Source organism: Bubalus bubalis, chromosome 12 (assembly GCF_019923935.1).
Source record: "Bubalus bubalis isolate 160015118507 breed Murrah chromosome 12, NDDB_SH_1, whole genome shotgun sequence".
NCBI classification, from domain to species: Eukaryota; Metazoa; Chordata; class Mammalia; order Artiodactyla; family Bovidae; genus Bubalus; species Bubalus bubalis.
This window is the reverse complement of record NC_059168.1, coordinates 99,977,176-99,989,254: the sequence shown is the minus strand read 5'-3', so window position 1 is coordinate 99,989,254 and position 12,079 is coordinate 99,977,176. Positions and strand designations below refer to the sequence as shown.

At 47.9% G+C, this 12,079-nt stretch overlaps 1 protein-coding gene across 3 annotated transcripts in view; it reads right to left on the bottom strand.

The window, feature by feature from the left end:
• HMCN2 (hemicentin 2) overlaps positions 1 to 11,633 on the bottom strand; it is a 175,834-nt gene extending 164,201 nt beyond the window's left edge. For 2 of the 3 annotated variants that reach the window (XM_025261852.3, XM_025261853.3), the window contains exon 1: positions 11,171 to 11,632. In XM_025261852.3, the coding sequence (XP_025117637.3) occupies positions 11,171 to 11,426 (256 nt within the window). In that variant the 5' untranslated portion in view covers positions 11,427 to 11,632. Of the gene's footprint in view, positions 1 to 11,170 lie in introns of all 3 variants that reach the window. The other variant, XM_044926449.2, reaches the window with a different exon arrangement.
• Between the last annotated feature and the right edge of the window lie 446 nt (positions 11,634 to 12,079).

The following is a 12,079-nucleotide window of genomic DNA, read 5'->3' as shown; positions in this document are numbered from 1 at the left end:
CACCCAGCCCTTCCCCATCTCAACTCAAAGGTCACTCCTGTCTCCCCACCTCTCAGAGCAGCCCAGGCCTCTTTGTTACAGGGACTACCCAGTGGTTAATGGACTTGGGTCCTTCTCTGGGGGCCTGGCGGGACTGACTGAAGGTGCCACAGCCCAAACCGGCATCCTGCCTGGCCCATCCTTCCCGGGCAATCCCCTGGGAATCACATAGGAGCCAGTGAATTGTGAGTCTGTCAGGGATCCCTGGGGACCGGGTAGACCAAATGTACTCAGCCACCCCAGGCCTGCCGAGCGGGCAGCCTCCCCACTCTCAGACTCACTGCATCCCCATCCTCCTGCTCCTCCTCCCGGAGGCATGCCCAGCCCGCTCCTCTCCCCACACCCCTGCCCTGCACAGTCATGCTGGAAAGCTCAGGCAGGGACACGGCACTTTGATGAGGCGCCTTCAGTGGCAGGGACAAGCCTGTCCAAGGAGAGACGCACCGGGGGGCAGGTCAGAGGGCTGGATTTTCTGCTCAGAGCAAAGACTGATTTATCTATTTCATGATGAGAAGTTTGTTAATAGCAATGTCACTCCAGGGTGACAGTATATACCGGTACACACACACACACACACTCATATATACACACACACATTAGAGCTTGCGGCAAGAAGCCAAGTCACCCCACCTCATGGGCAATTCTGCCTACTGAACACATTCATTTTGCCTGCCTGCATCCTGGCTCCTGCCCTGGGGGCTCAGTAAAGAATCCACCTGCCAATGCAGGAGACACAGGTTTGATCCCTGGGTCGGGAAGATCCCCTGGAAAAAGAATTGGCAACCCACTCCAGTATTCTTGCCTGGGAAATCCCATGGACAGAGAGGAGCCTGGTGGGCTATAGTCCAGGGGATTGCAAAAGAGTCAGACACGACTGAGCGACTAAACAACGACAAGAATCCTGGCTGCTGACCAGCTAAAACCACCTCTTCCCTGCGGAAGGCTGGCAGGACACCTGGCGACCCAGAGAAGATGCTCAAACTCACCCTCAATCAGGCGTATGCAAATTAAAACAGGTCAGCACTTCTCACCTACTGAATTAGCAAAAGCAGGAAGAGTAATGTCCCTGGATGCCAACGAGGTTGGGAAAGGCAGTGTCATACTCTCTAGGTAAGAGGGCAAGATGCTACAGCACTTTTGGACGACAGTTTGCTGATATCTATTAAACTTAAAAACGCTCACATGCTTTAACAATGGCAATTGCAGTTCTGAGAACCTATCCAATAGCTACGCTTTTGCAAATGTGTGTGTGTGTTGTAAAGAAACTCAAAGCAGCCTATTTTCCACAATATGAGGATGGCTGGATAAGTCAAGAGAAGATACATGAAGATCTCTCCATGTGGACACGGTGGGGGGAGGAGGGGGAATGAACTGGGACTGACATACACGCACTGCCATGTATAAAACAGAGGCAGTGGGGACCTCCTGCATAGAGCAAGGGGCTCAGCTTGGTGCCCTGTGGTGACCTGGAGGGGTGGGATCGGGGAATGCGTGTGGGAGGGAGGTGTAAGAGGGAGAGGATATATGTATATTTATAGCTTATTTACTTCACTGTGCAGCGGAAGCTAACACAGCATGTAAAGCACCTATACCCCAATTTTTAAATAATTAATTATTAATTTAAAAAATTAAGATCCTTCCTGTAACACCTTCTGTAGTCATGAAAACAATGAGGTGGATTGGTATTTCCTAACATGAAAAGATACCATGATATATCATGTTGGGCAGAAAAGCAGGTTGCAAAACAGTATGCATAATAGCATCCTATTTTTATGTAATAAAAAAATGAAGTGTACATATGTATGCAAGTGAACGACACACACGCAGAGAGTCTGGAAGCACACAAAATTAAAGTGTTTGCATTTCTTGAGAGTAGTGTTATTAGAACATTTAACAAGCATGTGTTAAATTTGTAATTTTTTGAGGAAACAATAAGTTTAGTTGTTTACTGAAAGAGCTAAGCCTTGATGCCAAAATTTGACAAAGAGCACAAAGAAATATCACTTACTGATCACACATATTGAAATGAGCGGAGAAGCCCCAAACAAGACCCTGGCAAATAGAATCCAGCTGTATACCAAAGAATAATCCCTGCTCAGTCATGGTGGATTATTAAGCAAGGAATGTGGAAATGGTTAAGAAGGAAAGAATCACGTCAAGATGTCAACAGGCAAAAGATCTCACAAACATCTCAGCACAGGCAGAAAGTCACTGGCTAATACTGAGCACCCACCCTCGTTTGGCTTTTCTGGTTTGTTTGTCAGATTTCAGTTCAGTGCTCAGCTGTATCTGACTCTTTGCAACCCTTTGAATTGCAGCCCATCAGGCTCCTCCGTCCATGGAATTTTTCAGGTAAGAATACCGGGGTGGTTGCCATTTCCTCCTCCAGGGGATCTTCCCAACCCAGGGGTCGAGCCCACATGTCCTGTGTCTCGTGCTCTGCAGACAGATTCTTCACCCGCTGAGCCACTGGGGTTCATTTGTTTGGAGGGTGTTTTTTTCCACCCTTGGTAAATTAAGAACGAGAGTATCTTCCTCCATCTGATGAAGAAAACTTCAAATCAAGAACCACCAAGAAAGAATACAATAAAGACAAGACCCACTTCAGTCATCACTATTACTTAACACTGTTCTGAAAGCTCTAGCTGCTGAATACCACAAAACATTCCAAATGAGTGAAAAATTTGATTGGAAAAAAGGAAACAATATTATAATTTGGACAGGCTGTGGTTGTCAACCTAGACAACTCAAGACATTACTCCCTCAAAAAAAAATTAGAGTTAGTCTTTTAAAAACCCTTTAGTAAGAAAGTTGGAAACAAAATAAATATATGAAAATAAATTGCTTTCCAACATACTAGCAATACTCATTTACAAAAAATGTAATGAAAAAAAGTCCTGGTCAAAATAGTCATACAAAACCCCGAATATTTACAGATGATCTTAAAAAGAATTGGGTGGAACCTATAAGGGAAAAAGACTACAAGTTTTCAATAAAGGAAATAAATATGCAAAAAAAAAAAAAAAAAGGAAGAGGTCTCCAACATGGTGGTGCAGAGGTGAAGAATCCACCTGCCAGTGAAGGAGACACAAGAGTCTGTGCTTAATCCCTGGGTGGGGAAGATCCCCTGGAGAAGGAAATAGCTATCCGCTCCAGCATTCTTGCCTGGGAAACCCCATGGACAGAGGAGCCTGGTGGGCTGCAGTCCATGGGGTCACAAAGAGTCAGACTCGACTGAGCAACCTAACACAGCACACACACAGCACTCCTACATGGAAAAAATTTAATTTTTTTAATGATAATTCTTCCCCAAATCAAAATTTAACACAATTCTGAGCCAAATCACAGCAGGAAATGTTGGGGGGAAGTTGATTAAGTTTTTATACTTTTCATCTGAAAAGATTCATGGTCAAGAATATTTTTAAAATGAAGATGAATAAAAAGGAACATGAAGAAGGTCCTGGGCCAAGTAACTCTGGAAATGAGTTGCATCTACAAGACTAAAGACAAAAGAACGGTACTCTTGTAAATACAGTTGTTTTCCACGGGGTGCAAGTTAGCTACGCTAAAACCACCATAAATGTGCAGTGACACTGGACAGCGATGTCAGTGACAGTGGATGGTGGATGAAGAGAGCCGGGGTAGTCACTGTCGGCGTGGGAGGTTACAGACAAGCAAGAGTAGATTAGCGGGATCCACGTGGTAATGAAAGAGAGTTGGAGGCTGCAGAACGAACTCGTTCGGCTTAATCTAGATACAAACAGTAAATACAGAAATAGTTATAGATATAGGTACATACCAAGTGACGTATACAACATGTATCTCCTGCTTTTTCAGCTAAAGAAACAGAAGCAGTGACAACCCAGTAGCAACAAGCACACCTCACACTCAGAGAAGTGAGAGGTGTGTGTTCAGTCGTGTCCAGCTCTTTGTGACCCCATGGACTGCAGCCTGCCGGGCTCCTCCGCCCATGGAATTCTCCAGGCAAGAACACTGGAGTGGGTTACCATTTTCTACTCCAGGGAATTTTCCCAACCCGGGGATCGAACCTCCATCTCCTGTGTCTCTTGCGCTGGCAGGCGAATTCTTTACCACTGTGCCACCTGGGAAGCACTTGGGTGCTGGTGTCTAATGCTGGCATCGAATACCATCTTTTAATAAACAGAACCAGGGTTCCTTGGAGAAACTGCTAATTCTAGAACTAGGACAGGAAATACATGAGTCTGGAATAGCTTGTAGTGCCAGAAAGTAAGAAAGTGCTTTAAAAAATAGCTCCCAACAGTAAGTGTATGTCAAAAGTACAGATGCCAGATGAAAGTGCTTCCAATGATTAAAGTTGGAAAAACCTGAGCAACAAAATAAACCCAGCAGTATTGGATTACAACCCAAAGAATAACACGATGAGTCCATACTGATACATACAAACGATCGAATGAACAAATAAATGAAGAGGAGTCAACTCTCTTATGCAGAAGATTTCCAAACAGTTTTTGTAAATACTCCACATTCACGGAGGTGGATCACGTCTCCCTACTTCTCAAGTGTGGGCTGCATGTAGTGACTTTCTTCCAAAGAGGATAGAACAGAAAGGGAGAAAGAAAAGAGAAAGCTTCCATGAAGACAACCTCAGCCAGGTGATCAAGGTCCGCGTCAACAGTGATAAGTCACAGTGCTAGCATGTACCCTTGACATGATGGGACGAGAACAGCCTTGTTCCTCTGTGATCTTCCTCCCATTACCCACCCTAACTGGAGAAAAACACCCGGCAAATTACGACGGAGGGACAAAACATCTGGGCAATATGCAACAAAACTGTCAAGGTCATCAAAAACAAAGGTTGAAAAACATCACAACCAAAGAAGCCTAAGGGACATGGCACGGACATGTAACACAGGATCCTGGATGGGATCCTGAAACAGACTAGGGGAAATTTGAGGGAATCTGAATAAAGAATGGGCTTTAGTTAATAATAATATTTCAATATTGGGTTGTTCAGTTTAGTCGCTCAGTCATGTCCAATTCTTTGTGACTCCATGGACTGCAGCATGCCAGGCTTCCCTGTCCATCACCAACTCCCAGAGGTCACTCAAACTCACATCCATTGAGTCAGTAATGCCATCCAACCATCTCATCCTCTGTCCTCCCCGTCTCCTCCTGCCTTCAATTTTTCCCAGCATCAGTTGAGATAAATGCACCATTATATGGAAGATGGTAATAATAGAGACAACTGGATGTTGGGTATATGGGAACTGCTGTACTATCTCTGCAATAATTCTGTAAATTTAAAACTGTTCTAAAATTTAAAGTTCATTAAAAATTTTAAACTGTCAGGACTTCCCTGGTGGTCTATTGATTACGACTCTGCACTTCCACTGCAGCGGTCACTGGTGTCATCCCTGGTCAGGGATCGAAGATCCTTCTGCACACTGTGGCAAAAAGGTAAAAATTAAAGTGGTCAGCTGTGAATGGATAAAGGTGATACAGCATACATACACAACGGAAACTTATTTGACCACAAGAAAGAAAGAAATCCTGCTGTTCGGGACAACTTGGATGGACCTTGAGGGCATTATGCTAAGTGAAATGAGTCAGATAGAGAAAGACAAATACTGTATGATCTCACTTATATATAGAATCTAAAAAAAAAAAACCACCAAAATTCATAGAAACAGAGAAAAATGGTGGTTTCCAGGAGTCAGGGAGTAGCAGAAATAAGGAGATGTTAGTCAAAGGGTACAAACTTCCAGTTATGAGATGAATAAGTTCTGAGAATGGAACGCAGAACTTCGTAATTATCACTAATAATCCTGTCTTATGTACTTGAATATTGCCAGGAAAGTAGATCACAAATGTTCTCACCACAAAAAAGAAATGGCAATTATGTGCCAAGTTGGAAGCAGCAGCCTGTGCTATGGTGGTAATCATCTTGCAATATGCAAATATATCAAATCAACACACTGGGCATTTTAAACTAACACAATACTATGTGTCAATTGCATTTCAATAAGGCTGGGGGTAAATTTTTTTTAAAGAATAGGAGGAAGGATTTGCCCCCATTATAACCCAAATAATGAATGCAGTGTGCACCCGGCACAAGAACTGTCATACGACAGGACAGAATGGAAAGATAAATTAATTGATATAAAGTAATTTTGGATAAAGACAGGATCCAAAGGAATATCTGATACAATGTACCCTAACCATTATCCTGTTCTAGAAGAAGCACATCAAGTAATATTTTATAACATATGCTGATTTTTTTTAAATCCCAGGTTTTACAAGTAAACATAAAGAGAAAAAAAGAGAACAAATGAAAAAACCTAGAACATGTACCTAACTGATTTTGTGATAAGAAAAAAACATATCTTTCTAAGAATGAAAGTGAAGAAATTTACAAAGGGAACAAGTCACTAGATTTCGTACATAAACATTTAAAACTTCAGAACATTAAGAACCACAAATATTAGAAGGCAAACAATCAGGGAAAATGCTACAACATACAAAACCGTACAACAAAAAGCAATAATATCATCAATATAAAGTCCTCATACTGACTGATAAGAAAACCACTAAAAATCTCAAATAGAAAAATGAACACAGGAAACGACAATTTACAAAAGAAGAAATTCACACACACACACACACAAATCTAGTGAACACTTGAGAACTTACTGAAACTCACTAGCAATGGAAATCAGTAGAGATCATTTTCCATCTTTTGAATTAGGGGTGGGGGGTAGACATTATTATCCTAATCCCTAGGGCTGGGGGATTCCCAGGTGGCGCTAGAGGTAAAGAATCTGCCTGTCAGTGGAGGAAATGCAAGAGACTTGGGTTCAAGCTCTGGGCTTGGAAGGTCCCCTGGAATAGGAAATGGCAACCCACTCTAGTGTTCTTGCCTAGAAAATTTAATGAACAGAGGAGCATGGCGGGCTACAGTCCATGGGGCCGAAAAGAGTCAGATGCGACTGAACACACACAAAAAAACAAAAACACAATGCCCCTTTCCAGTTTACTAGCTGTTCAGGCTTCCCCAGTGGCTCAGCGGTAAAGAATCTGCTTGCCAATGCTGGAGACATGGGTTTGATCCCTGGGTCATGAAGATCCCCTGGAGAAGGAAATGGCAACCCACTCCAGTATTCTTGCCCGGGAAATCCCATGGACAGAGGAGCCTGGCAGGTTACAGTCCAGCGGGTTGCAAAGAGTCAGACAAGATTGAGCATCTGAGCACATACACAGCACGCTAGGGTTGAGGGTAGCTGCGCTTAAACGGTCCCCTCAGAGGCTTCTGGTAGAAGTTTAAACTTCCAAAACATTTTGGAAAACAATTTGAAGAGTTGCCCCCCCACTCAGTGTGTTTATATAATGACCTAGGAATTCTGCTTCCAAAACTTTAATCTAATGAAAAAACCAAAGATGCAGACAAAGATTTACACACCAGAGTGCTTTTTGCGACATTTTAATAGAGAAAAACTGAAAACAACCTAAATTTCAGCCAAAATAAAACCATTAGCAAAAGTCTAACTCTGCCATTTGGGAACATACCATTTTTTTTTTTCCATTAAAAAAACATTTCCAAAGCACAGGTTCTGGTTTATCTCGAAGCATGTGCCACCCAGAACCACTTGAAACTTGTCTTGCAAAGTGTGGTCTCTGAGGTTTAATGTAGGGGTTTCCTTTAGGAAGACCCTCCTAGTACACAGCCCTGGGACCTGAGTGAGTAAGTGACAGTCACTTCTGACTCTTTGCAACCCTGTGGGCTATAGCCTGTCAAGTTCCTCTGTCCATGGAATCCTCCAGGCCAGAATACTGGAGTGAGTAGCCATTCCCTTCTCCAAGGGAAACTTCCCAACCCAGGGATTGAACCCAGGTCTCCCTCATTGCAGGCAGCAGATTCTTTACCGACTGAGCTACCAGGGAAGCCTTGAACTGTCAGCTAAAACCCCAATCTCTCAGCTCCACTTCCACCAAAGGGAATTCCACTGGCTGAGTCAAAAGACACAGCCTAACCTAAACCACAGCTCCAATCCTCGCTCAGAAACACTCAGTGTCTGCTCAAAGCCCATAAAAGGAGATCTAAGAATCCTCAGTTCCCCGGTCATAGTGAAATGGAGCAGGACGCTATGGTCCTTGCCCCCCACCGACCCCCACCCATGTCCTCTGCCTGCCTTTTTTCTGTGGAAAAACGTTAGTCAAAAAATAAGTTTAAAAAAAAAATAAGTTTAATCAGAGAAGTGTGAATATGCAGAAATAAGGGGAAACAGTCAAAGGAGACCAAATAATAATAATGTACTCATCAAGCATAGTCGAAGATCTTTGGTTCCTTCTCAAGGTCTCTAGATAATTTTCTGAGCCATATCCTGTGAGCTGTCTTGTAGATATTGAAACCCCGACCAGGTGGAGAAGTCAAGTACATGATGACCAGACTGTAGCCATGATACAAGCTGCCCCAATTCTGAGAATGTGCCTCAAAAAAATGGAAACAGACCGACCCTGGGACTGAAGATTAACCACACCCAAAACAACCAAGATGATGCTTGTCAGACCACCGATGACCAGTTTCAAGATGACTGTCAGGGCCGACTGTGCTGTTTCTGCATGTAGCCCCTCCCTCCATCTACAAAAGCTCTTTCCCAGTGACTGTCTGTGGTGGTGGTTGGGGGTGGAGGGGTGTCGACCTCTGGATGGACGTCCACCCTCCCCCGCCCAGTTACTGGCATCTGAAATAAAGCAAACCTTCCTTTCCACCAACCCAGCCTGTTTATTGGCTTTTGAGCAGCCAGACCCTACGTTTTGCTAACAACAGCCCGGACCAATCTCGCCTCTCCCAGCTGCCCCATCTCACCCCTCCTGCACCCAGGCTCCACAGCCACAGACACCTGCCCCAACGTGTCAACCACCACTCAGCAAGCTCCATGTGTTTAGGAAGACCTCCTTCCCTCTGTATCCCTGGCACCTAGCATCCCCCGGCATGTGGTCAGAAGCTGATCAATTTCCCTTCATCTTCCTCAGGTCCTGCTCCAATGCTGCTTCCTCAGAGAGCCTTTGATGAGTCCCCTCCCACACTAACCAACAGTCAGGAGCCGTCAGGAGGGATACCTGCTACCCTCTGCCTGTCTTGTCGCCTGCAGGCTCCTGGCTCCTTGACGTGAACCCTGCCTGCTTCACACTGACAGCCTCACAAGACTGTGCATACAGCAAGGGCTCAATAAACACTGAGGTTCCCCCTCCACTGGACCTGGGGTGTCTGTAGGGAGCATGGTTTGGGAAGCAGAGATGGGAAAGGGGGATGGGATTTTTTTGTTTTGCAGAAGATGGAGTGAAGGTTAGAGGGTCACGCATGCGCTCAGCATCCAGAGAGGAGAGGAAAGCTTGGGGGTGGAATGAGGGCTTCAAGAAGATGATGGCCAGAGAGGGGACAGTGAAGACACTACGGAGCCCGGAACACTGTATCCACTTCCAACAGGCTGCTCTCCTGCCCGCCAATGGAGCCAAGCATTTTAGAGACAAATATGGGTTATTGTTGTTCAATCACTCAGTCATGTCCTACTCCTTGTGACTGCATAGAACTGCAGCACACCAGGCTTCCCTGTCCCTCACCATCTCCCTGAATCTGCTCAAACTCATGTTCACTGCATCAGTCAGAAATTATGTCAGCCTGGCAGGTGGCCTTGGGGAAGTCCTGTCCATGTCCAGAGCCTCAGTCTCTCCAATTGTAAGAGTAGGGGTGGATTAAATGATCGCTAAGTGCTTTAAATGCAGTACCTCTGGAAGCCCAAGAATGACCCAGAAAGGGAGTGAGAAAGTTAGGGGGACAGAGGATGAGCTATGTTTGAGCTGAAGCCCCCAGGACACACCGCACACCCATGATGTCACAATTCCCCTAACCTTGCTCTTTCCTGACCTCCAGGTGGGAGTCAAGCTTCTGCTGATCCCAGAAATCTTTCTAGACCCCTGGCTTCTGGGCTGTGAGCTGTAGAGCTTTACAGAGCCCAGAGCTCCTGGAAGCAGAGGGACTCCACACTCAGCCTGAGGGCTGTAAGGGATTATGTCACACCCACCCTTACTCGGCTTTTCAAAAATCTCTGATGATGCTGCGATTAATCAAGGCAAACAGGGCTTCTAACAGGGCTTCCTAGCTCATCCAGACTTGGGTGCATTTCCTCCGAACAGGAACACTTTGTAGTACAATTCTGCAAAAAAAACTCTGCTATTTTTAGTTTAGTTTTTGGCTTTAGAAAGCTATCTTTCTGAACAGGGAGGTGCCAAATGGAGAGACAGGACAAAACTTTGTCAAATTAATCATGGGATCTGAGTGGTGGGCAGACAGGTGTTCGTCTATGTTTTTTTCTCCCTGTGTTACTGTAAGTCTGAAGTTTTTCACTAAAAATCTTGGAGAACAAGCAGTCCTGCCACTCCCAAGGTTGGGAGTCTGAGCCCACCGCTCCACAGCTGCTTTCCTTGAAACTCCCCACAGTGGGGTCTCCCAGGAGCCTTTCAAGGGCACGGCCTTAACCCTGAGCTAAATGGTAGGGGGCGGGGTAAGGGTGCTGTAGGCTGGGGCGAGGTGCTGCCCGCAGGGGAGAGAGAGGGGGGCGGCTGGCAGTGAGGGGTAGGTGGAGGCCACCTGGCTGCTGTTTTTCTCTCGAGAACAGGTGAGGGGCAATATACAGCGTTTGACCCCCGAATCTCACGATGGGAGCAAAGTCTAAGAACCCAGTGGAGGCGCGCGCGGGCCAGGCCTTGGACACCAAAGCCCCAGTTCAACATCTCAACGAGCCTGGGAGGTGGTTCTCACCCTGTGATGCTCCGGGAGGCAGGTTATTTGCTGAAGCCTCACAGTCGCACGGCGCGGCTTTTGAAGGTAGTGCGCGCGCCTCTCCGTCACCCACCCGACGACGCGGGCGGGGAGGCGCGGGAGAAGGGGAGATCAGGTTCGGGGTTGCGGGTGGCGGGGTGGGAGAGGACGCAGCGGCTGCGAGGCCTGCCCCAAGTGCAGAGCGCACGTGTGGAGAAGGCGCCCCTGCCGGGCAGCGGTGCAACCGGCGGGCGTTCAGTGCGCCCCGGGCGCAGAGCGGGCGGGTGAGCGCACGGCGCCAGAGCGCCAGGCCGAGGGCGCGGGGGGCGCTACCTGGGTCGTGGAAGGGCACCAGCGCGTAGTTGGCGATGACCCGGCTGCCGCGGCTCAGACTGTGCTCCAGAATGCGCGAGGCGCCGTCCATCACCTGCATCAGGTCGTCCCACATGGAACCGGTGACGTCGAAGACGATGGCCAGGGTGGCGCCCCCCGTGGTAGGGGGCAGCGCCGTCCTGGGCTCGCCGACCACCGCCGCGGCGGCCGCGGAGACCGCCAGCAGCAGCCGCAGGAGCGGCGCCCGTGGCCTCATGCTGAGCGCGGCCGAGGAGCTGCGGCTGCCGCAGTGAAGGCGCGCGGGTCTTGGGGAGCGCGACCGCCCTGGTGCACACAGCGGCCACCCGACGAGCGCTGCAGCCGACCCCTCGCTCCGTCGCGCGGCGGCCGGTGCGCGCGGGACCTGGCTTTGCGGCGGGGTCCCCCTGCTGGGAGCCCGAGGCGGGTCCTAGAGCCCACCCCGTTCAGGGTCACGGGCCCGCCTCCTCCGCTCCCCCCACCGTGACTCAAACTTTCCCGGCCCCACTGTTCCGCCGTCCAGACCCGAGGTTAGAGGAGGACGCGGGGCGGACGGCAGAAGGGAGCTGGGGCCCGGCCAAGGCGGCGAGGGACCGGAACGCGCGGGACCCACTGGACACCTGCGCCTCCCGCCGACTGCGCGCCCCGCTGCGGGGGCAGGAGAAGGGAGGGGACCGCGTGTCCCCTGCCCTGGAGGTCTGCCCGCGGCCCTAGCTTTTGTGGCTCCCTGCACTCAACCCCCATAAAAACTCTCCGACAGGCAGACACACACGCGCACACACGCACAAAATGCAACTCCCTTTCTTTCCACAGGGATGTGTGCTTCCCCGTTGTTATCTATTAGGACGGTTAATACAATCAAGCCACAGGAGTTGAGCAGCAACTACGTTG